The sequence below is a fragment of the Cryptomeria japonica genome, chromosome 3, assembly GCF_030272615.1.
Source record: "Cryptomeria japonica chromosome 3, Sugi_1.0, whole genome shotgun sequence".
In the NCBI taxonomy this organism is placed as follows: domain Eukaryota; kingdom Viridiplantae; phylum Streptophyta; class Pinopsida; order Cupressales; family Cupressaceae; genus Cryptomeria; species Cryptomeria japonica.
In genome coordinates, this window is record NC_081407.1 from 166,709,821 (window position 1) to 166,736,968 (window position 27,148).

General features: G+C 36.0%; 1 protein-coding gene across 3 annotated transcripts in view; it reads left to right on the top strand.

Annotated features, from left to right (window-relative positions):
- LOC131048312 (uncharacterized) overlaps window positions 1-23,969 on the top strand; it is a 176,815-nt gene extending 152,846 nt beyond the window's left edge. For 2 of the 3 annotated variants that reach the window (XM_057982218.1, XM_057982219.1), the window contains exons 9-10: window positions 23,013-23,173; window positions 23,363-23,969. In XM_057982218.1, coding sequence (XP_057838201.1) covers window positions 23,013-23,173; window positions 23,363-23,432 — 231 coding nt within the window. In that variant the 3' untranslated portion in view covers window positions 23,433-23,969. Of the gene's footprint in view, window positions 1-20,642; window positions 21,621-23,012; window positions 23,174-23,362 lie in introns of those variants that run through there. The other variant, XM_057982220.2, reaches the window with a different exon arrangement.
- Window positions 23,970-27,148: the final 3,179 nt, after the last annotated feature.

Below are 27,148 nucleotides of genomic sequence, written 5' to 3' on the forward strand. Positions count from 1 at the left end.
ATTGAGGAGAGAAGAGGTGTGAAATCAACCCAAAGTGTGAATTTCGCTTCTAACCCCTCCAAAGCATCCAGAGTGAAACTCTCTATAAACACTATTATCTTCCTTGTTTGGGCCAACATCCTTGTTCCTTGGACATGGTGGGGGTAGATGGACATGTTCTTACCTTAGGAAGTGAATGAAAGCATTGAAAAATGAGGATTTTGTCTAAGATTGGGAATTTCCCTCCTAACCCTTCCAAAGGGTCCAGAGCAAAATTCTCCATAAACCTCATTTTCTTCCTTGTTTAGACCAATATCTTAGTTCCTTGTGCATATTTGGAAGTGGATTGACATGTTTTTGCCTTAGGAAGTGTTAGAAGTGAAGGAGTGAAGGACTTTGTCCTAAATCATGAATTTCGCTCCTGACCCTTCCAAAGGGTCTAGAGCGAAATTCTTGAAAACACCTATTTTTCCCTTTGATAAGGTCAAATCCGTAGTTTCTATGGCGTGGTTGAAGGTGGATTGGTTTATATTGACTTTGCAATGGAGATTGGAGTTCAAGAGATGAAGAGTCAAGCCTAGAATGTGAATTTCGCTCTTGACCCTTCCAAAGGGTCCAGAGCAAAATCCCTAAAATCTCCTTTTTCTCTCAATTTTGTGTCTAGCCAAGTGTGGATCAGGGTGAATTGAGCTTGGAGATACCCCTAAGCATGCCTTTGAATGGCTTGTGACCACCAAAAATGAAGGTTTTGGAGCTAAATCTTGAATTTTGCTCCCTGACCCTTCCAAAGGGTCCAGAGCGAAATCCTAGATAGGTCCTGTCCTTGGCCATGGTTTTGAGCGAATTTCTCCTTTCAAGCCATTTTGAGGTCAAACAAGTGTTGTCTTTGTGAGAGGGGGATCCAAAGTTGAGAGTCAAAGGAAAGCAAGGTATGAAGAATGAATCTAGGTGAAGGAAAATAAGTAAATCTTGGATTTTGCTCCTGACCCTTCTAGAGGGTCCAGAGCGAAATTCTCAAAATCACCTAATTTGCTCATGATGAAGGCCAAAATGTGAATTCCTAAGCATTGGTGGGGCAAAGATTAATGTATACTTACCTTGAGAAGCAATTTGGAGAAAGGAAGGGATGGAATTGTGTCTTAATCATGAATTTCGCTCCTGACCCTTCTAGAGGGTCCAGAGTGAAATCCGTTGAAACTCCTATTTTTCACCTTGTTTGAGCTAGGAAAAGGGCTAATTTTGAGATCATGATGAGAAGAGGTTTGAAGGCTAGGCCTAAGATTATGAAATGATGAAATGAGGTCTAAATTGAGCAAAATAGCAAATTTTGCTCCTGACCCTTCCAAAGGGTCCAGAGTGAAATTCTTATAGGGCCTGTCCCTAGGGAGGATCCTAAAGCAATTTCCATTTTGATCCCTTTTTGTTAATGATTTAAGGTAAAAAGTGCTATGACCAGGATAAATATATCATGTGTGCTTAATCGTCTTTTGGTTTGTTTTGCAGATGGAAGAAAATCAGGCTAGGACAAGGACGACCTATTCTAAGCTCATCATCATCAAGGATGTTCCAAAGGCATGGAGGAGGACTCAAGATGCTTCTAAAGTGTTGGAAGGCTACAAGTGTTCGAGGAGTTCCAGGCTATCCTCAAAAGACTCCATTCTACCACACAAAAGACCCATATGCTACTAGGGAAAGAAAACTTGACAGTGAGGCCGCCTCATCAAACACATGGGAGTCAAGGAGGTACATCATTCATCGCGTCAAAGGACAGAGGAGGATCAACCGAGATACAAACGTCAGACAAGGTGGCATCCCTATCATTTTTCCTCCAGTTGGATTGGTCCACCTCAGGATGTCCAGATTCAATGTACCTAATTTATCGGGAATGGCACTAACTTTGGTGTACCTACCTTTGCTTCCTATTGGTCCACACTCATTGAATGCAATTTTCTCATTGGCTAAAGGAGTTTGTTGTAACAAACTCTAATTAGGGTTTCTATCTTGTAATCCTAGCCATTGATTCTAAGTCAATCGGAGCCATCAATTTGTAAGGGACTCTCTATATAAAGCCCTGGCTTCATTTGTAAAGGTTCATAGTCAGAGAATAGTTAATAGTTAGGAGTTAGAGAGACAATCAATAATTAGTAGCTCAATAGTAGATAGCATTTTAGAGTAGAGTAGAAAGAGAAGGCAAAGATTGTTGTCAAGACATTGTTGCAAAAGACACGTAAACTTCATTGAAGGAATGGTGAATTCTATGTGGCGATTCTACAATTTGCATGGTTTCTATACTTCTCAAATTTAATTTCATGTTATTAGATGAATGTAAGAAATTTGTATGCCCATACTACTAGTGGTTTGTTGATTGCAAACTTGCCTTGCGTAGTCAACTGGAATCATTCAACTTAAGCTTAACTTCAATTATCGCTTCTTTATTGATATGCATCAACCTGACGGTGTCTATGCTTGTAGTGGTGATCTGAACATCATAAAGCTATCCTTAGAAGATCGCACTAACCTTGTGCAGATGATCATAGCATGTCAAAGCAAGACTTAGTTAGAGTTTCATCAAAGGTCATCCATTGCTCCTACATTCTTAGTGTTAGAATTAGATTCCTCTCCAACCATTGTCCTTTTTTCCCTTCTTTAAAAATCAAGGATTAGTGAAGACTCATGTTCTAGTGATATCCAAAGTAAATTAGACGCTCAGGTCAACAAATGTAAGTCCCCTTGTGATTCCAGCAAAATCACATCATACCGCAAGAGCTTATCCACACGTAGAGACCCTACATATTAGAACCTTGGAGTTGCTTCGATTGATCCTTCGGCGAGATCTTCAGCAGTCGGGGAAACTTTATTCAAGAGAGGATAAGGTACCTTTAGGTATTTTATTCTGTGTTTGGTCGTGTACAAAAGACACATCAACAGTATCCATATACAAACACAACTTATAATGCCAAGATGCATGCACTATTAACTTGAATGTTTTATCAACTCCATCATTGTATTTCATTTCTGCGGTGACATCTTTACAAGACAATTCGTGAAACAAGTCACGAGCCTTGTTTACGGTTCCCCATTTTTGCATACATTTCTGCCAAAGCATTCCCAGCCTTATCGTCTGATAAAAATCCTCATTCTTCACGCTTTGATGAATATCAACCCACTGTTTTAAAACTCCCCTTTGGCGTATAGGTGGAAATATGCTGGGAAGGCCGTGGAATTTGATGATATACCTGCCAAATGCTTTTGCTTGAAACTTTCTAATGCTTTTTAAAAATCCATTTTATGCAAATGCTGCAACTATCACTGTCATGAGACCACGTCTCTTTGAGGTGTAAAAAGACAGTTCACATGCCTTGTTTTTGTGCTGAGAAAGGTTGTGAACTTTGGTTTTGCGCCAACCATTGCATTTGCTAAAAAGTTTCTAATGCCTCATCAACAAATGTATTTCGTGCATATTCAACAATCATGGTGTTCCATGAGACACATTTCTTCCAGGCATTTTCCTTGTGCTTCCACGTTTCGCGCACACAAGGGCAGCTGCAACTGCAACATTTGACATAGACCCTCTGTGCTTTGTTGGCACTGGCAAGGAGGCGACAAAGGTTGTGGTGTTTAATTACACACCAGCAGATAGCATTTGCTTGAAGTGCCCAAAGCCTTTTAACAGATCCATGTCGTGTTCATAAGACCACACCTCCTTGAGGCATGGCGCAAACAGTTCATGGGCCCTATCTATGTCTCCCCATTTTGCTTATATCCCATGGCGCTTATAGTTACAACACCTTATCCTTTTACGCTTTGATAGATGTAGATGTATTATAATTCAACATGTTTTCTCACTGTATGGCTCTCAAAACAGTGATCTAAACTGTGTTGTCTTTCACCTGCGTTGTAAACCCTAACAGCTGAAAAATGCCTCCATCCTTGCAAATTAGGGCACAATTTTCACATTGTCAGAGCCCCTTTTTGTTTCACTTGGGAGCTTGTTGAAATGTAACTCCAGCCTCACCGAGTATGAGTGAAACCCAATGTTTAAACCTTTATATTATACCCATTGAGCTCGGGACTCGCTGAAGAATATTTCCTCTCTTCAAGTTCTAAGTGAAACCCTATGTCGTACATATGAAAAACATGGGCCCCACTTGCAATGCCTTCTAAATCATTATTGAATAATGATTTTAACGAGAACTTTATTGTAAATCTTTTCTCTCCCTCATGTGCCCAAGAGACTAGTCATATAAAATACTTCTGGACCTGGCCCTTACAAATGCATTAAATTTATAAACATGATTCATTACGACTTTGATAATATCTTGTGTCCTTATTCTTCACCTATATATTATTATTTGAATCATAAAGAATTTAAATAATAAAATATTATCATCAATCTTGAAGTGACTGCAACTCGATGAGGTGAGTCGGGTCCCCATGCGGGCCTGTCTAAATTTTTTTTCGTTTGCAAACAACTGGGCCTTGAAACTGACCTGAAACCACTTCAATACACATTTGGGTCAAAAATGTGAAGAATAAAATCAAGATATTTTAGATTCTTGACCCCTGTTCAGTGACCAAAATGAACTCGGGGCCTCTGGAAACGCTTGCAAAAACTGATCAAATGGCAACATGAGACCATGGCAACTAACAAGCATGCAGACCTGATATGCTGGGAATCACACTGCAAAGTGGATTTACATGATGCTGCCTGGAGTGCGAGATATTAATCACCAAAGTTGACTACTTAGTATTTTCTACACTGGAACTTGCCAGAACCCTTCCAAACCCTGTTTCATATGCATTTTGAAAATATAGCAAATGGTGTCACGAGGACCTGACAATTTGCATATGAGATCATTGAACTACAAAAAATTCAGTGGACCAATTGTTTTGACACGCAGGTCATTGGGTTGAAAGATAAAAATCAAAATGCAGGGCTACTTTAATAGCTTTAACACTGTTTTGTCAGTAAAACTGAATAATCTGCATTTGGTTTTGACCTGGAAAAGACATCAAATGAAGTCTGGGGGCTCTACAAACTGACATGCAAGCTCATTAAGATATGGAGAATCACAAAAAAATGAGCTTGATGTAATAATCATCTAGATGTGAAATTTGAATGCTCAAAGTGAGCTCTCTAAAAAAACATTTCACTGTGCAAACTGCAAATGGTTTGGGCCCGACAAACATGTGAAATGAGGTCCTGGGGATTTGAGAACGGATAGAGGGGTACTCAAATATGCAGACAATACAGGGGAACAAGTGGTTTGTCATGAAAATCAATGGGATGTGAAATGTGAGCCTCCAAAGTAGGCTACTTGGATTATTCTGAAGATGTGCACATAGTGAACCTTTGTTGACCCCTCAAACTAGGTGTTTCAAAAATGAGTCTAATCTGATCATGGGAGGCTGTAAGTGATCATATGCACTTAATGATAGCAGGTGAACACATTCCTAGAGCCATTTCTCATAACATTCAATTGGCTTCAAAATGTAGCTTTCCAAAGTGAGCTACTTGGGCAGACTTTGTAGGTGTGTTTCTGAGTGCCTCAAGCAAATCTCCTCAACATGGGCCCTCAAAATTTGGCAAATTTCGGAGGTCCCAATAGAATGGGCATCACAGTAAGCAAGTGGACAATGAGTAGTTTAGTGATAATTGTTTGCAAAAGGCAGTTAAATAACATTGTTAGTATGCTTGAAGACAATGAGATCAAGTGTCAAAAGGTAGTCCATAGATGAACAAGCTTGGGCATGCAATGCTTGCTAATTGTTATATGGAAGCTGAAGTATACATGAAAATCTATGTCAAGTGTTAAAGGCAGTGAGGACTACTATATCAATGAAAAATGTTAGAAGACTATGACAGTCAATAAAGGATAGTCACAAGTCAACAGTTCGTGAGCCACAAATGTTATAGGTGTGTCCTAACATTATCAAGGAAATGACAAACTTTACATGAGCTCATAGAAACAGGACTCGGACGCGGCTCGGACTCGGTGAGGCCGACTTGACTCAGGACTCGGACTCGGCAAAAAAAACTTGGCTCAGACTCGGCAAAGTGAAAAACTCAAGAAATTTAGAGATTTTTAAAGATTTAAAACTTGTTTCATGCACCCTTTATTAAATACACCTTAAAGACACAATAACATCATCAAATAGAAGCTAATTTGATTACATAGACAAGTATACATCAATCACATAAGCATAAACACAAATTGTAGCTAAAGAAAATAACAAACATAGATATATAAATATTGTCAAATGTATACAATATTACAAAACTCGTGGAATAAAAAATCCATGTCATCATATGATCAAATGAGATGCAAACTCTTCCTTTCCAACTCTTGATGCATCAAATGACAACATATGTTTTTATATGGAGCCTAATCAGACTCGGAGGTTAAAATTTCCCTACTTTTATCAGTGTAGTTTCCCCCCTAATTTTATGACGGGGGTTTGGGGGTAGCGCCCCCAAGTTGGGGTGCCCCCAAGTTGGGGTCAAGGGTCAGTGCCCCTTGCGGGGATGTTATAAATGTGTCGGGTGATATGTTTCTATTGTTTCTCCTCACAACTCACCTTTCTCCTCCTGTTTTGCCAAATGAATGAAATCAACTTCACTTTTAGGCTCAAAGCATAATATAAACCAAAAAAAAATCAATTCAAAACATATTAGAAGTGTTTTTTTTAACTTAAAGCTACATGCTGCCAAAATCGCCGAGTCCGAGTTTGGGTGATTTTGGGCCCCACACTCGGCTGAGTCCAAGTCCGAGCCCCCTGGACTCGCTGAGCCTGACTCAATTCGGAAATCGCCCAAACTCAACGATTTCTGGCAATTCTCGTTTCTTTGCATGAGCTAGAGATCACAAAGGAATGTCATGAGAAGAGCGGTGTGATGATAGTGGGCACTTATGAGTATTAGTTAATTCCAATGGACTAGGCAGCAAGTCAAATGACAAAGAAATCAAGTGCCAAATGCCATTCTACAGAGCAACATTCAATGACACTTAGCAGTAAGGAATGACAGTCTACAAGTGAATTGTCTATAGGAGAGTAGTAAACAAAACAATGTTTATGGATGACAATCACAGTGAGCAAGTGTCAATTGAAGAGAGAGTCAAATACTCAGTGTCTCTCACTGTGGTAAGGTGATGTTATATGGAGTCACTATCAAAACAGTGTATTAGGGTCTGTGACTGTCAAACACTTTGGTGTATGCCAAGGCACATGTGGAAGTTTCTTAAGTAATAACCTACCAAACCCTAGCATATCCATCAAAACTTTGTATACCCTTTGCATAAACTCCTATGAAGAAAGTGTAGCAGTCCATAGGTCTTAGGGCATTATTTGGAGTGTTTTGAGATCATAAATGCCTACAAATCTAGATGGAATAGTTATAGTCTTGATGACTGTCAAAAACCAATATCTGTCAAACAAATATGACTGTCAAAAAGTATTTCAGGCTCTAAACTTAGGTGTCGAATCATGGAAGTAGTCTTAAAGAGTCTTGCCAGTCCATGCTCGGTTTTCTTTAAACCATGGAAGACTTGTATGAAAAAAAATGCATCTGAGGGCAGTCGTGAGGATTGTACAAGCAGAGAAACACCATAGAAAACAATAGAGTAAGAATCTATTCAATACTTATTTAATGCCTTCCATATGAAGCGTGGATAGGGCAGAGTACCATTAGTGCAAGGCATATCTGTCAGGGTTTTGAGGCATGTCAAGACTTTCCACCTTGTCGGTGTTTCCAACTGATTGCCCAAGAATCCCTAAGAAGTAGCCAATTTCTATCAATAGATTCTTAGATCAGTGGCCTCTGAACAAGATTTAGTCACAAGACTAAAATCTCCTGCATTTCTGGCTCTGCTAGACCATGGCGGGTGAACCTTGCAATATTTAAGGTTTCAATATAGATTTGCAAATATTGCATATATAGCAGATATCTCCCAATGAAAATATACCAAGGAGATGATTAATTACTTCAGAATGTGGCTGTGTTCATGGTTTATCATCATCAACTCAACAATTGGAAGCAAAACCTAAACTAAACCTACTCATATAGCAGAAAATTAATAGAGATTTTTATCATTGAGATGTTTGTGAAACAAATTTGGAACAAGAATAGATCGGTGCCTAATTCCTAGGGCATTGGAGTCAAATAGCATATGTATTTATATCTAGAATTGATTTAAATCGAACTATTTAATCCCAACACTTATGCATTACACAAATGTTAATTCGTTATGCATCCAAGATTCTACTTATTGATCACAAGATATATCTTCATATTCACTACAATATGCTCACAGACTTTAATTCTCTCCTTGAAAGAAACTTATGAAACACATTACACATTCACACAAAGAGTGCAAAGACAAACCAATACATCCTTAACATACTGGTTCATGTAAATAAGATGACACAAATCGGAGACAATCCTGAAACATATTCTCATTAATTGTTCGAAATAGCTGATACAATAACATGGACACAAACTTCTCTGCAAATTTCATTCCATTACCATAGCAAAGTCAGACTACATATAAGCTACCCACCCAAATGACTATTTCAGAACCCCTTTTTGCCAATGATCCTGATTTCCCTTTTATAAAATTTAGGGAGCAACAAGCTTCAGATCGATTGGCACACTTGGCAAAATTTGATTTGATTGCCTTTGTAACTAAAAATATGCTAAAGGCATCTTTACATTTCTTATAGAGCAAAAATATTTACTTGGTGTTGGAGGGAATTTGAAAACAAATCTGCAAAGCCTGCCGACGCTGATTTCCTCCAACCGACTTGCTGATGTGGACCTTTTCAACTGAATGTTAGCAACAATGAAAATGAAACATAGCATACAGGATATTTAAATGATTGGCATATTTGAATGCAAATTGAAGACGCCCCATTTTCTTCATACTTCGGTAGACACCCTTGGCCATTGGGCCTAGCAAGGCTCTATTTAAGTGGGGTATGGTTTTTAAATGCCTTCTCCTTCATTTTGTGCTGGGTAGAAACAAATTTAGTTGTTACAAGTGTTCAATGTATTCCTGGTTGGCATATATACCATTGATACTATTGACGTGCTTCATGACAAAATTCTGGTGAGAACATTCTATTCAATTGAACACTTGTATTTTCAACAACCTTTTCTTCATCACTAGTGACAATATTCGTGGCCTGTGGTAATATTTGGATAATTTCCACGTTCCATTCTTCTTGACTTTTCAAACTACTGTTAGTGTCCTTAAGGAATGAGGGGAAAAGAGTGTGTTTCATATGATCATATTTATTAAGCTCCTTGATCAACTTTCTATGAAACTTATTGTGTACTTTCATGGTTCACCCATTCATCAATTTGCTTCACCACATCCTTTGACTTCTCTTGAATAGGGTCTTGTGCAAGTTCTTCTCTCTTTGATTCTAACCTTGCTTATAAACTTTTATGCTCTTCAATGGCTTTGTATGTTCCAACAAATACAGTCCAAAATCTATCACCATGTGATAATAACTTTTCAAGTCTGTCATTTACTAGCCCTGTAACAACATTGGCTTTTGCAGCCTTCCACTGTTGAATTAACCATTCCTCCCTTTTCTGTAGCTTTCTTGCTTCTCTTTCCCCATAAGACCTTTCTGTAGTGACCTTCATCAGTCTTTTCTCATAGTCTGATGCCTCAATCATTGGTAATGGAGCGGTCTCTGAAGATGGCAATCTATCTCTAAACCTCACATTTTCTTCCCTCAAGTGCTCATTCTCTTTCTTGTACCACATGTTTTCCTTCACTAGTTTTTCAATGTGAGCTTTGGTAAATTTTGCTACATTAATTGTTAAGTCTGTGGCCTCAACTGGGTCTTTGTCTTCTAATCTATGAACAATGAGCTGTCCATATATTTGACTTGGGTCCTCGATGGTGAGAGGCCTCTTTCCCGGTGGATACAAGGCCTAAGTATACAAAGACTTATTATGAAGATGGAATCCTAATTCAGTATAGATTTTATCTACATCTTCAACACTCAACTTGACTTTCATGTTCTGATTGCTTCTCAAGTTGTCAAAGGCTATAGCTGAGCTAATATCCCATCCAGGTAAGATCGTGACTCCTGCTTCCTGCAATAATCTTCTTCCCTTTTCTGGGGTCATCTCCCTCATTTCCTCATCCACTTATCTTGCAATTCCTTGAATATTTGTGGATGCATTTCTGGCCTAATGTTTCCAACCTGTTCTCTTATTTGCTTTCGTTTATACTCAAGAATGGGTGCTTGAAATTCAGGAGAATGTACAAAAGTATCATCAGAAACAAATGTTTGGCTAGCAAGATGTGTGACATCATCAGACTGTTGATCAGAAATTTCAATAACAATCTCATTCCTATACTTAGGAGTATTGTACTTTTCAATTACAGGTTGTTGAACCTCTTCATAATCTTCCTCATCTTCCTCTTCCTTTTTAGAGCTAACGACATCAACTGAAAAGCTCGTTTCTAGGGTGGGTTGAGGTGTAATGGGCAAGAGGTGTCACACTTTCTGCCTCCATTGGTCTGACATCTTGTTCTATTGAAGCTTCACACATGCCCTATATCTATGCAAAGATCAGTTTGAGAACAGTTATCACTTCAAGAATACATGTCACAGCATTTTGACCATCATGCAAGCATCTAGGGGGTGAAGAACAGCTGTTAGGCCTTGTTAGAGGTAGTTTTTAACTTTTCCAAGTATGTTTTTGCTAGTCTTTTTCTAGGGAAGTCAGCACATCTCATTTTGTACAACTAGCATGATGGAGTTTGAGGAGAATTTTAAGGGGTCAGGTTAGGACATGCTTTTCCAACACCCCAGCAAGCAGTTCCCATTTAATTCTCAAAGGAAATGTGCCCTATATTTTTTCTATGATGTTTTTACTCTTAAGATATGTAAGAAACAAATTATGTAATATATCTAAGCTCTGATTTTCAAGAGAACAGAACTGTTACATACTTTTTATCAGCTGCTATACAGCCTTTTTAAGCAATAAAACACTGATTTCTTTTGGCCTTCATTATCTTTTTGTGTTGTGTTGTTGAATCACTTGAATAATCAACTTGTGAAATACTATTTTCCTTGTAACTGCAAAAGATTTAAGTGCTGTGCATGAAACTTATCAGTGATTTAAAATCATATTGTGTATGTAGAACTGATAGAGAAGCTCTCTAAATTTGGTCCATCACCACACATTTTCATTTTCTGTTTTAAAACTCTTTACTCTTTTCTCATATTGAAAACAAAAACAAATTAAAAATATTTTCAGTCATAGGAAAGGTTAGCATAAAGGGAATCAGCTGTTCATCTGGAGGTTGATCTCAAGGTTCAAGACCCATAACCTGAGGGATCATCCAATGTATCACTGAATAGTTGAGGTAATTGCTCAACAAGCATGCATATTCAAATTGATAACAATGGACATGGATCTCCTCTAGCTTGTCAAAACCATGATGCCTACGAAGATTTGTATCTTCAACATAATGCTTCCACCACTTCAATTTCAAATGGAAATGATTGTGGGCTTATCTCAAAGTACTCTATGAAAAGACTCACCACAATTGGAGAAAGTGAGAAATTCCATGGCAATGCCATTTTATTGCTCATAAAAAACACCTTGAAAAGTGAAAATTTTAAGAAAAGGTTTATTAGTGATGCAATCTCACTATCTATGTACCAATCAACTATATCAATCATCAAAATTAGAAGGACTTCAGTGAACTAGGACACTACATTAAAGCGCTCAAGAATTTCGTCATCACCTACCCTTTTGCCTTTAATGAAATAAACAAAATAGGAGGAACCTTCAATGAAAGAACTCATTTTCCCACAAGCTGTTTTTTTTTGTTGGGAAAGAAGCAAGTTTGTAGGTTGGAGAGTTGATGATGTCAACTATGGATCTTAATGGTACCCCATCCTAAGAACTTAGGGGTCCTTGAGGTGATCTCTTTGTATGGGACGAGACATGTTTTTGATATCATCTTTCAATGAAGAAATAGTGATCGTTTTTTTCATTTTTGTTTTCAAAATCCCAAATATGGTTAGAATCTAAAATTCTGTAACTCCGATTGTTGTGAGGCAGTTAATCATTTTTGCCTCATAATCAATTCTATTCATAACTACAATAGCATTCTCCTTATTTGTTGTTATTGTAATAATGCTCGTGTTTTCATTTTTCATAATCCATGATTATATTTTTCGTCATACAACACTTTGAACTCTATTTAGACATCTTTCATCACCTTTTTTAAAATTTCAAATAAGTTTTTGTATGTTGCACAAAAAAATCAATAAAGGGTTTCCATACACTTAGAGCCCAAATATTTTGCTGATTTTCTCATTGATTGTCCAAATGGTTTCATGTGTTATGTAGTATTAGATGGGGTTTTCCTTCCTATCTCAATAGAATTTGACTAAGTTACCGATTCTTCCCCATTAGCCTTGGGTCCTGGTCCGAGCTTGGTTCCCCATGGATTCCGTCTGGGTTCATCCCAGGCGGCTGGGTCCTCTATGGGTCCTGCCAGGAACCTAGATGGACCAAGGCCCGTGGGTTCCCAAAAACGGAGCCCATGGGTAATAAAGCTGCCAAAAATAATAAAAAATTAACAATTATCATATGATTTATCATTTATCAATTATCATTTATGTATGGAAATTGGAAAGTTACATTGCATATTTCATATTTGTATGGATTGTATCATTGTAATAATCAATAATGGTAGTGATAGTTTATATAATTATATTTTATGATTTTGATGTTTGAACATATATATGTGTGTGTGTACGGATGTACCCATACCCATACCCAAGGGAATTTTTTTTCCCGATTCCACGATTTTGTACCTGAATCCGTACCCGAATCGGTAACTTAAGAATTTGCGCAACCATTTTATTTAAAAGGTGACCTCCCCATCTTGCATTTGTTTTCTTTTTGCACCTTTGTTAAAAAATGCATCCATTATGCAAGAACATCCTCCTTTGTTGTCTTTGATGCTGCACCTACAAGATTCTCTTTGGTCATTGGCTTTGAGTCTCATGCTCCCAAGCACTGTTGAATATATGATATAAAATTGATGTGTCACACGCTGTTGTGTCAAAGTCCCTACCTAAGCACCATCAAGATGGATCTAGTACTTCTCTCCTATTAAATCATGCACAATCTTAAAAATTGATCATTTACATAGTAGACTTTCTTGTGCCATACTGCTTGATAAATGCCCTCCTCAATATGAGTTGGATTTGACACCACTACGTCATCTTCATTGAAGTGTGTGAAAGAGAGTTGTGTGTGATCTTCCGAGCTGAAATTAACTGTATCAGGCTGGCTATGTTAGTGCAGGGACGCCAAGCTCATCTTGCAAGTTTGGTCAATTGAGGTCATTTGTTAGGTTTTGGTGTGTTGAGTCTTGTTTAAGTCCAATAAGGTCATAATAGACCATGTTAAATGCAAATGGAGTCATATTGAGTCATGTTGGGTTCATTATTGTAAAGGATGTCAATATTGCAAAAATTGTCAAAATATTGTCAAATTGCATGTAAGGGAATGTAAAGAGTCAAGTTTCAAATTTGAAACAAGGGGTCAATTATTTAGGTGTCTTAAGGTCCATTGGGACCATCTTTGATGTATTTGTGTCATTTAGGGTCCAGGTGTTGAGTTTTGTCAACTTTGTCAAAATGTTGTAAAAGTTGCAATGTTGCATTTTGTGCAATTTTGGTTTGTTTGGAAGACCAACGGTCAATAGTTCGAAAGTTGGTTATGGATCGTTGGTTTCCAACTGTTGGTGTTTGTTAAACCTATATATTTGCCTTTCAGACACAAGGCAAAGGTTGTTGTTGCAAAATTTGATAGAAGAGCAATAAAAACTACTTTGTTTCCTGCGTTCCACTGGTTTCCCTTCTGTTGCAGTGTTTATTCCTTACTGGTACAGAAGGGTAATGACTTGAGACTGGATGAAATTGAAAGTAGGGTGAATCAACTTTCATTTGGCACCGCTTTTGTGAAGTTCATTGAATTTTGTGCACTTTATAATCAATTTATTGAAAACTGCCCTGAAACCCTTGTTTTGAGGGTTTGAAGTGAAAATATGTGAATAACTGACCATTCCTTTGTTGAAATTTGGCCAAAGTTGGTAGAATGGTTGGGCTAGGGGTACTCCACATGGGTTTTGAAGAATTTGTGCAGGAGATGAAGTTTGGGGCTTCTTTGAGAAAGTCCTAGCTTAACATCTTCATGTGTTAGGCTTAGGAGTGTGGGTAGAAGTGAGATTTTGTTGGAGAGCAATTGGATAGTGGAAATGGAGGCTAGAAACCACTTATTGGGACCCTATGTGATGTGTTTGAGCCTGAGGAGTGGTGATTTGAAGTCTGGTAATTGAATTCCTAACACTTGCTTTGGAAAAGTGGCCTAATTAGGCCTAAAAGCCACTTTACCAGTCAAAAACAGAGGTACTTGCTCCAAAACAACCCCTAGGGAAAATTGGATATGTTGTAAAACAGCCAAAAGGGTATCCATAAATGTTCTTCTTTTGTCTTGAAACTGTCCGTACAGAAATTTATGGTAGGAAAACCTTCTGAGTAGGGCTACAAGGAGTCTAGCCTAGTTGTGAAGCAAACCCCCTCAAAGCAAGTCATGGGGTCTAAACTAGTAGATGATGTGTGTTATTATGGTGCCCTAAGTCATCTTACAAGTCTGCTTTTGAAAGCTTGAATCATCTGGAAGTCTGTCCTAAGGGTGTGTCAAATTTGCCATTGTGTTGGGTCTAGTGAATGGATATGGTGAGTTGGGAGAAAGATTCCCATTTTGAATTTTTGTGAGCCCTCCTAGGTGAATAATAACCATCTTAGTGTACAAATGAAATTATTATCAAAGCAAGTTCTTTTCTTTTGTGGAAGTTGTTGAATAATTTTATAAGTAGATGCCCAAAACAAGATCATCTGGGGAAGAAGCGTTGCCTTTTGGAAAGAGACATTAGATCTCAAAGGTACAAGAAAGAACTAGGAAGCATGGCAAGAGATGCCGAAACTCTTGATGAAAAAGAAAGGTCCCTCAAGATAGAAGTTGATGTTGCAAGCATATCTCAATAAATGGAGACTATGAAGAGTATCATGCTCTCATGGGGAATTTTTTGTTTGGAAGACACCAAGAGAAAGGGAAAGCTCACTCCATAGAAGAGGAGCAATACCACAGTGAATTAAACCTACCAAGGACACCTCAAGGCTGAAGCACAGTTTGAGATTCCGCTATTCAAAGGACATGGAGATGAGGAGAAGCTTGACCATTGATTGGCACAAACAGAGGTATACTTTAGTATTCATTCTTCTGGTTTGAAACAAAAGATTTACTTTATCAGATTGAGATTGCAAAACATGTCTTAACATGGTTTGAGAGTCTCTTATATTCTATGGATTTAAGAAAGTAAGTTCCTATTAGTTCTTGGGATCAATTTAAGAAACTGATTAAGACACAATTTTACCCATTATGGCATAGAGAGGAAAACTTTCTGGAGCGGAAATTTTTCAAACAAAAAGGATATAGTATTGAAGAGTACACTAGTAAGTTTTGAAGAAGGGTTGTCCAAATGGACAAAGATGTGCACGATGAGATGTTGATGAAATGCATTGGAGGCTTTAATAACCATTGTCGGAGGCTCATATTGCTCTCTAAGCTTGTGGACATTGATGAAACATGCATGTGCACATGCTCACTTCCTTCAAGTAGTTAGTTCTCCACATAGGAGAAATTGGGAAGAATCTCATATAGTTAGGAATTGACCCTGTTGTTGATATCTCCCCATAAAACTGCAAATATTTCCTCCATTTAATCAGTCAACAAATTGTGGTTTGTTAGCATATAAAATCTGTAATTTGGGTTTTTTTGTTCATTTTTTTGCAGCAAATTTGGTGATTTTTCCAATTAATTTTGAATGAAATTTCATAGTTTGATTGCATTTGAGTGAGCTTTGGCTTAACTAATAAATTCATGAAAAATGGTAGGCACCATGAAGGTCCATGTGGCCTTGAAGGCCTTAGTTTGGTCTTGGTGATAGTGCTATATATTGTGATAGGGAATATGAATGTGGTGCTGCCTCCAAACCCTCTAGAGGGGTGCTGCCCCTCAACCTTGCTGGGGGCACCCACTCCCAAACCCCCTACTCTAGTTTTGAAAGGGAAAAAGAATGTGTGAACCAGATGAAAAAGTAATGCTTTTTCCATTATTTGGCATGAAATTTAAAAAAAACACAGCAGTTTTTCTCTATTTTTTGAAAATTTCTGCATTTTTTTATATTGATAAGTCAGTATTGGGGATCTTTTTTCCCCTCCACAAATAGAGAGGACGTGTGATCTTACAAACATATATTTAACAATCACTAAATAATAGCCTCTACAACATAATTGTGACTTCCACCAATATTCACGAACTTAATGAAAATACAATTTTGCTAACAATTCTTGTAGCATAAGTCTACACTCCACTATTAGTACCAATTATATGCTCAAAAACACTAATTTATAAGCTCTCAAGAAGAAGCTTGTAGGGTTAGAATAATAAAATAATATTCCCATAAAAGATCTGCTTTAAAGCAACCCTATCCCTATCTTTTGAAAAGAGGAAATAAAACAACTTTCTAAACACCCTAATCCTATAACAAATAATTAAATGCAAAGGCCTAAAAATAAGCTCTTTATCCTATTTTAAAAAATGGAACTTGTGTCACTTAAGTCATTCAAAAATCTAAAATGATTGATTTGCAACTTTGTTAATCTTTTGAAGTTTTTGAAATATGACAAACTTTTTTTGCAACTTGTGAAAATTGTTGAAACCCTATTCATGAATATGAAATCAATGACTACCTTTGAAAAAGCAACTTTCAAAACATACAGAATTTGAATTTTTATCTCACCATTTCTTGAAAAACCATACCTGCTAAAAATAGCAATTTCTAAAACTGGACAACTTTTAATTGAACATTAAAACCTTGATCATGAGCTTATGACCAATGCTCAAATTTGGACTTTCCTATGCTTCGATGAGTTTTGACATGGCAAAGCTAGCTGAAAAGTGTGATTGTAGAACTTTGAGTTGCTTTGCCATTTTAGGAAGTTTTGGGTGGCAATGCCAACCAAAAATTGCAATTGTAGAACTTTTGGGTGGCAATGCTAGCTAAAATTTACAACTCAATTTATGTTTATTTTCCTTCAAATGTTTCCTGTGCTTTTGCATTTGGAATGCAACTCAAAAGGTGCAATTTCTTTTTCTTCTTTCACTTTAAACACTCATGTTTTTCCATCCCTTTGCCACCTATTCGTCATGCTTTTATACCAGTAATGCCACTCAAGGGTGGCATTCACTTATGTTTGATCATTCTAGAGGTTGCCGCAGATCACGAACATGTTTGCCACTTTTGTAACCTCTTGTTGGAACTTTGAGTGGCATTGCTGCTCCAAAAGTGTCATTTTCTTATCACTTAAAACCTCCTTTCATGTTTGGTGTGCTTGAATGAGGCAATTACCACCTTTGTCATGCTTTTGAGTTGCCTTTGCCCGAGAAAAATGTACTTGGGTACTTTAAGTGGCTTATGACTTGAAAAAATGTACCCTAAAGATGTTTTTCAATTACATAAGTGATTGGCATAGTTTTATAACATGATTGCCACTTTGGTCAACCTTTATAATTGGCTCAACCACTCAAAAAGTGTGAAATTCAAATTTCACTTATCTCTTTTTGCTAGCTTTCTGGTTGCATTTCTTCCTTGACTTTCTCAGTTTTAAAACCTTGTGTTAGAACTTTTGAGCAGCCTTACCACTCCAAAAGTTCGATTTCATTATTTATTATTTCTTTTCATCTCTGCGCATTTTACTTGTCCACTTGCCACCCTTCTATCACACTTTTTCATTGACTTTGCCACTCAAGAATGGTACTAATCACGTCAGTCACTTGCCGCCTTGATTGTTGCGTTTTCATGTTGTCTTTGCCACCTTTGTTATGTTTTTGCCCTAGCCATGCTGCTGAAAAGTGTGATATTCACCTAAATTGGAGTTTTAGACTAGCATTGCCAACAAAAAAAAATGTGACTCCTTGGTGCACTTTTGCAATAACTATGCCAGCTTTGTTGGAGTTTTTAGATTGGCATTGTGAAGGTAAAGTTGCATGGTCTCATAATCTTCAGTTAACTTCTTTGTATTAGTGGAACTTGTGGTTGTCTTTGTCATCTTAGGGGTCCTTTCCTTGTCGTATTGCCATTCAAATTCTGCACCAAAACTAAGATTTGTCCCAGCTTTACCGTATGCCATAATGTCACGAGAATAGAATGTTGAAGGAATTTGCTTAGCCATCTTGCCAATTTTTGGTAATTTTAGGCCCACAACTTTGCCATTTTCTTCTTTTTCTTCTCACTGCTCGTTTCTCTATAGTTAGGAATTCTTCGTCTTTCACTTGACATAATGCAACCTTGAACAATCTGCAAGAGTTGCTAATTGAAAAACTAGACAATGATTGGACATCATTGCAACTTGACTAGAGAAGAATTCAGTTGACATTGATAAGATGACAAGAAAGATGTGATTGCAGGTAAAATTTCATAGGGGTACCAACAAGATAGAGATTTTCAAGTTTATTGGTTGTGTCGTGACGTTTTCATACATCGCCCCTTTGCAAATAGAGATCCCTCTTTTTCGCTAGTTAGCTTAGTGTTTTAGGTTAGTTGTCTTAGCTTGGCAACAATTTTAGCCTTTTGCTAATGAGAGGGATATGTCTTTTCAGTCAAGTCAGGTGAATTGTGAAAAATGCAAAGTGCTGGTTATAATTTTGGAAATCCAAGTAAAAATCCGGATTTGAGATGTGGAATGCCTGAATTAAAGTTCAACTTTGTGAAAAATTGGAATTATAATGTTGAGTCTTGAGTTCACATAAGGATGATTAAAGTGAACATCTAATTCTCATTTTGATATGGACTGTTGATTCTAAGGCCTTATTTCTTTGGAAATTCCTAAAATTTGTGATAAATACAAATCCTCATTTGAGAGTGGAATTCAGGATTCGTGGTTGGAAGTTTTTTGGGGATTCCATAGTTTATGATGTATAATGAAATCTTGTTATGGAACTCCTGATTTATGGATTTCAATTAAGAATGCAAAGCTTTTGTGAGATGGAAGATTGTTTTTGAGATTTCATGGATTCAATTTTTGATGATTTTATTTCATATCCCTGAATAATTCTTGATTTCTTCTTAAACTTGGAACAATCTTCCTAATCCACATTGAAGATTTAAGTTGATTTCCAAATCCTTGAATTCAAATTTTAGGGAATCCTTCTTTTTGGCCAAGTTATCAATGACTTATCTTAATTGTCCTTAAAAATCTGGATTTTGATAATTGATTCCTTAAATTCTTGGATTTTATTTTTCAATTCCACATGAGGATCAAATTTCGATAGGGATCAATTTTCCTTGCTTTCAAATGAAAATCCATTCAAAAAAATCCTCATTTTTTCAAATTCCTTATCCAAAATTGCAACTTTGTCCTTATTTTTTATCAAAAACTTGGAATTCTTGAAATAAAATTGCTCAAAATCCTTGTGGAGGTCGTTTTTCCCTTCAAAGAGCAAATTTTAATTGAGAAATCACTAAAAAATCTGCATGAAACATGGATTCCCAACTAAGAAGTGTAAAATCTAGATGCAAGAGGAATTTCTGCTGGGATTTTTATCCCTATTTTTGGGCAATTTTTGGATTTAAAAAAAAAAAGGATTCCACATGAAGATCGACTTTACTTTATTCCTTTATGCAAATCCGGATAGAGGCTCTAATTCTGCTCCAACTTTGTCCTTGTTTTGGTCTAAACTAGGATTTGAAATCATCTCAAACTTCCTCATTTTTTTACTTTAAACTGGGATTTTCATCATCAATTATCCATATGCAAATCAATTTCCCAATGAAAACACCCCAATATAGGGATTTAAATCATCTAAATTGTCCTTATAAGCATTGAATTTCCTTGAGCAAACAATGGCAAAAATCCCACATGAAAGTTGAAATTCCGATCCCCTTTCCACTTAAGGTTTTAATCATTAAACAAGGCGGATTTTGGATTCAAAAGGACAAACCGACAAAGTCTCTTAAGTCGGCCCCCTTCCAAGATAATTAAGTATTGCCATAGCCAATCCCCTCTGCAAATCATGAGAACCATATTAAGAGGAGATCAATCTTTCATTTGCCACATTCAAACACAAATTCAATGTACTTCTGATTTTAAAAGGCAGAGCAGACCTGGAGAAGAGCAGCAGATATATAAATCCAAATTTAAGAGGAGAAATCAGACTTCGTAAGAAATTGAAATCGAAGAAGAAATATCAGATTCTGAAGGAAGTTATCCAGATTTTAAGCATATTTTATCCTCAAAAATGCAAGGAGAAGTCAAATTCAGATCAAACAAATGCAGATCAGACCTAAAATAGTGCATTCCCAGGTTTAAAAACTTTATTTCCAAATTGATAAGGGTCTTGACATTCATGAAGTCAAAATAGGTATTTTATGTGAAGGTTGATTGTCGTGAATGAATTAAGAATGCAGGGCTAAGCTTTCATTTTGTTATCTAAATAAGTTTTGCATTTCATTAAAGATTTTCATTTACTTTCATGTTTTCTTTTTCAGGAATAATTTCAAAGAGGTTGGTGTTGAACAAAAAACTACTGGGATGCTCAAGACAAAGGACACATCCAACAACAACAAGAAGATCCCGGTCAATTTACAATGGTAATAAAGACTATGGATATAGCTCAAGACTTGAGGAATAAACAAAGTTGTCCACATGATAAAGGAGAAGTAATCCAAGGACAGTGCAAGAATGAAGAAGAAATTTTACAACAATTGTGAATTTCCTTTGGAAATCCAAGACCAAAGTCAGTTTCATTCGAAATATCAAGAGAATGATGATGAAACTCAGAAAGATTAAGAAAAGATGCTATTACAAACATCACAAGAAGGTCAATTCTCAAACATGAAGATGAAATGCGATCAAGGAGTGAAAGGTAGTTTCAGAAGAGTTAATCAAAGTTAGAAACTTGATCACCAAGATGATACGATTTGGGAGTATGATTCATCATCATCACACCGAGCAATTGGAAATGTTGAGTATCAAAAGATATTGCTCCAACACAAACACTTCTTTGTGATGATCTAGAGATTCCAAGTCAGCAAGTCCATGTTCAATGCACCTGACCTCATTTCCTATTGGTTCAAATTCAAAGGACATGTGTCCTAAATGATGTAATAATCTTATTGGTCAAAGAGGAGTTGGTTGTAATTAACCCTAATTAGGGTTTCATCTTGTAATCTCGATCATTGATCTTGAATTAGTCTGAGCCATTGAATTTAAATGAGATCTCTATATAAGGCTTAACTCTCTCATTTGTAAGGGTTAACAGTTAATAGACAATAGTAGATCAATAGTTCATAGTAGCAGTTAGAGTAGAGTAGGAGGAAAAAAGAAATTGTTGCCAAGACTTGTTGAAATTAATACATGATTTTCACTGAAGCATGGTGGATCTCTATGTGTTGTTTCTACAATTTGCATGGTTTCTTGTTACTTCTCAAATTTAGATAAAGTTCATTGATTATAACAGAGAAATGAGATGATACTTGTTGGAATTCCCTGTTCATACCAAATGTAATTTGTTGATTGTAAGTTGCAGTGCATGTCTGGACTTCATTAAGCACAAGGTCGATTGTGAATGTTCACTTGAATTGCACCAGTCTTGAATATTTGAATGGTTTACGATATGAAAATCCTTCGTTATCCCTTAGGAGATTGCATCAGTTTTGTGTTGTTGTTCCCACATGGCGAAGCAAGGCTTGATTAAGGAATTCATAAACGTAAGTCCCTTTGTGATTACCAGCATTATTACGTCACACAACATCGAGTCTATCCAGAACTTAAAGGTCGATTGTTTGCATCGTAAACCTTGGAGTTGTCTCATTTGATCATATTATTTAGCATATGAGGTTTCTTTGTTCAAGAGAGGATATAATACTTGATATTTTATTTTGTGTTTGAGGTGTCCTAAAAACACATCAACAGGTTGCAGTGGTGCAAGGTTAGGTGGTAGCCATGTCATCTATTGAGAGGGCCATCCCTCATTTCTAAGTCTTCATAGCTTTTGAGGACCAACAATCTCCATATTAGGGAGGTGTGATCTATAAAAGTATCAAAAGACTTCATTGTGAAGTGTAGCATAGTTTAGAAGACACATTTGTGTAGGGTTAAGCACCCAAAATGAGAAAAATATGGAAAGTTGGACGTTTCTATGTCAGAGTCTAGAACTATTACTTTGTAGGCGATTGGAAAAAATAAAAAATGCTCGGGAGGTTTTTTATTGACGTGGAAGTTGGCTCATTGCAAAAAGCATTGGTTTTGCCATGGATCCCGAAACAATTCATAATGCCCATAAACTCTTTGAATTTTCCTTTCTTTTCAACTTCTAGTGACTTCTGAGATTTCTAATAGGTCTAAGTAAAGCATATTAGTCCATTTGTAAATGCCCAAGAGGCAATATAGCAGGAATCAGTAGTGAAATCCAACAGAATTCTAGTGTTGGAAGTGAACAATGGACTGTATTATGCAAAATCGGAAACAGATGTGCGTAAGAGACCTGTGCGTGATCCTAGGGACTGAGCTTAGTTGTTTCAAATTGGTTGTATTCTCAAGAGGCCTAAGATTTTATTTTCCAATGAAGTTAGTAAGGAGGTGTTTTTCTTCACTTTTAAATTTTGCTGGAATTTTCTTCCAGAGTTCAGGTTCTTCAGGGTAAAATTCTTGTGTATTCTTTTGTGATGCTCGTTGCTCTTATTTTTCCTATCCATCTTATTTATGTTATGAGTGCCAAAATGTACAGCATCACTTTCCTTCATTTAAATTTGTATGTTCATGACCATTGCATGGTTTACGCATCAATTTTTCATCCCTTTAAATGTTCCTTGTCTAAATTTTTTCTGGCATTATGTAATGTTTCTTATGCTCGACAGATAAGCACCAATATCATGCGCAAGTACTCTGGCCCATTTGATATTTGGTTTTCAATTCTTTTTTTATTCTGGCTCGAGAAAGAACAATCCTATTGTGTATTCAACAAATATCCTCATATATGCTTCTCAGCAATGGGACAACATAAGAGTCAGTGGATCTGGTATGTTCCTCTTCTGTCAAAAATTTCATAGTATTTTGTTGTTGAAAGTTATATTTTTTGCAGTGTGTTATTAGTTGCCCTTTGATCATAATTTTCTCCACTGATCCAATTTGTGTTTTCTGCTGTATTATATACTTTGAGCTTATCAAGCACAGCTTTTTCTTTGTGGAATTTGTTTTTATTGTGCAGGTACCGAAAACTATTTGTGATCTTCTCTAGTTATACTTATGTCAATACGCTAAGAAAAATCAGAGTATAAGCCCTTGCATATGTATGGTGCACTTTTTTCATAACAAAGTTTTCCAATTCACCTGCAAAACAATTTCATTTCAGAAATCCCATAGTCTATGTTTGTGGAAGAATTTCTGTTCATGCAGGGAGAAAATGTGAGAGTTTGAAGGCAAGACATTCGAGTGTTCTACCAACATTGGCACATACTATCAAAATAGAAACTGAAAGGAATCCCTCTATTCTTAGGAAAGCAATCCTGATAATTTCTGTGAAACAAAGGGAAATTCCTTGACCAGTTTGGAAGCAACTAGGAATAGTGAATTACTTGTATTATTGGACTGATTTTTTATTTTTTATTTTTACGAGGATGCAAATTGTGATTCTGAAATGGGCACATCAACATAGAATAATTATGTCAATCTTTACTTAAATTATTGGTGGTACAATATAAAGTTCCAAAATATTTTCTACAAATTGTGTCCTAAACTAGAAGATATGTCCTGTGTAACAAGTGCAAAACAAAAGGACATGGAAATGAGTACAATAAAGCATTTTATGAGCCTCAGTTTGATTTAAGGCTTTAGATGATATGATTAATAATTGCTTTAACTAAAGGTTTGTACTCGTCGATATATGAGTTGTTACTCTTGAATATGCAGTGAGAATATAAAAATCAACAATTCTCCTTGGATGTCTATGAGTTTTGTTTTTGACATTAAGCATATGATTACAATTTTCCACCGGATAGTGGCATCTGCAAAATACAAATAGATTTAGATATGTAATTATTGGCTCCAAGCATGTTAAGTGACCTGTGGATTGGTAGGATAAAAGTGAAATCATGTTTCCGTCTTCTTAGTTTAATAGGCTATTAGAACCACAAGGGAATGTCTTTTAAGTACAAATTTCAGTAACTATTCAAGAATTGAGTTTCTTAGCAACTTTTTTCTAGAAGAGTTTTTTAATTAAGATTTTGAATTAGTTGCAAGAGGCTATCGGTCTTTTTCCATGGAAACACCAATGATTAAGAGAGCTTAATCTTGCATTTCCAGTGCAAGTAGGAAGCTCTATGTCCTAAATGAACGTGTCATGATTCTTTGCATAGAAAAACGCTACAATTTAAATGAGGCTTCAAATATAATAAGCTTGTGCAAAATAATTGGATAGCAAAAAATATTTCTTCCTAATCAATAATAAGTTCTCCAAAGAAAATAATCACAACAAAAAGCTATAGAATTTGGCTAGGTAATATAAACAAGTCCAAATATAAATGGGATAGAGAGGTTAAGATAGTTAACAAAAGACTATTGTGGATATTGATTTTTCTTAGGCTTTTATGCGTGGCGTAATAAATGAGAAGTAACTATAGCATATAGCTTGGTAACTTTCTCAATCACAAGGAATGGATTTATATGACAAAATTGATGCCCATATGTATGATGAGACACTTGACAACTAGAAATTCAATCAATCAAATTATATATACAATATATAAACATGGGGATAAAACATTTTTAAATCTAGCACACAAATTAAGAACATTCAAAAGAAGGTAATTCAATAAGGCATAAACATTTATAGGTTTGTGTATAGACTTGCACCCTTCAATTAACAACTTTGAAAATGGAATGAGTCACTCAAGAACACCTATGGTCTCAATAGTAATAAATGATGTCACATGCATGTTTTCACTACATGATGCTTAAGGCGAGGGGGTTTCATTGTACAACTTATTAGATCTAGATCCCCTCTTGGAAAAAGCCAAAGAAACCAATTAAATTTATTCTATGTTGGCATTCGCTCAAGTGAAAGGTTCTCCAACCTTCAATTTGGGAAGGCAAATTCATGATATCTACAACATGTCTATGTATTATTATAATTGAAAGCAAATTTCACTACATTTGACAAAGCTAAGCAAAGAAGCAATGAAGAAAAATCATCAGTCTTCTTGTTTAATAATATTGTAAGTGGGTAACAATCTTTATATTTGGGAATTCAAAGAACATCTAACAACTTAACATTTGGGTTTCCCACTGATTCCCTTTACAGCTGGAGTAGCAACAATGCTTAATTGTTTTCATTTAAGATAAGTTTAAAGGTTGGACACATGGATTTCACTGGTAAGCATAACATAACTATCAATGCACATATATTTATTAATCAACATGTTCCTACAAACTTTCTAAGAGGAGGCACAACTAGTACCCAAATAATGTTTTGTTGAAAGAGATATTGACAAAATTGATATTTACTTAAATAAGAATCCTCACACTCAAAAAGGTTTAGCAATGAAATTAACATTGATACTCATTGAGAAAAGAAAAAAGCTACAGTAGGTTAATTGAGCAAAAAAGTATATAAAAGATGGAGACTACAATAACATCTTGTAGTAAGTAGAAAAATGGTCCTCCATATGTGAGCTCATTAAAGAGAACCAACATTGACTTATTATGAAATCTTCCAACAAATGTGTGGGGTGTTCAACAAGTTAACAACGGGGATGGATATCTTCAACTTAATGCTCAAGAACACGATATTGGGAGATTAGGTTTGATGAAGTACAACCACAAGACACAAGGACCACCTAGTTAGTCTATTAAATTTACAAACCCTTTTTTATATTGAATCTTCTATTGTAGATCATTATCAAAAGTTGTTACAAGATACTACAATCAGCAAGTATTTGTAGGAGTGCAAGCATGATCAATGCATAATCTTGTAATCAGACTTACCTTGAACTCAATGATCTAATTTTTGACTTGGACATGAACTTGGCATCCAAAATTGGAAAATACTCCACAAATTTTAAAAACCATGAAATATAAAGATTTTTAAGGATAAAAAACTTGTTTCATACACCCATTGATAAACAAATTTCAAAGACAATAAAATAATCAAATAGAAGCCATTTTGACGATACACATAAGTGTACATCAATCATGAATTTTTAAAAATTCTAATTTTTAATTGAAAGAGACAACATTACTAGATATATAAATTTAAAATAATAAATATTATCAAATGTATGCAAAATTCTAAATCTTATGTGTTGATGGTGGTGTTAGCACAACAAACTCTCTATAAATAACAAATCACTTCTCTAGAAAAAGTAGGAATCCCTACTCCAAGGTTCCTTTGTAGTGAGGTATTAATCATGTCAGATAGCCTAGTGGTCTATGTGACCAGTTTACCGAGATAGCCTAGTGGTCTATGTGATCAGTTTACCGAGAGGCATTTGTTGGTAAACTAAGTTCTTAAATGCTTACAATTCAAATCCAACTGAAAATAGGTTAGTCAATGTCTTCATAGAATACATCTATTCTTGTATGCATCATTCAAACTTTCACAACTCAGATTTGTAAACGTTTATCCACACATTCAATTGCTTCAAAGATATAATTTTGTTTTGAATTGCTTGATTAAAAGAAATATCAAAAGATGGTTATAGTAAGATGAAATAAACTTAAATCAAATGGATAATAGCACATTCCATTCCACATGCCAAATCTAAATGATTAGATGAAATCAAGAAACCAATTATCAATATGCACACAATCACATGCAACATTGATGCAATCATTAGGAAATAGAATGCAAGATTTTTCAAGTGGGATAAATCAAATTACCATATTTCATGTGTAGATTTGAGACAACTTGATGTAAATGCACAAAAACAATTGATTTGACCAAGTTATTCAATCTAGAAAAGAAAAATAAAACATACCATTACTAAGATCAGAGTAT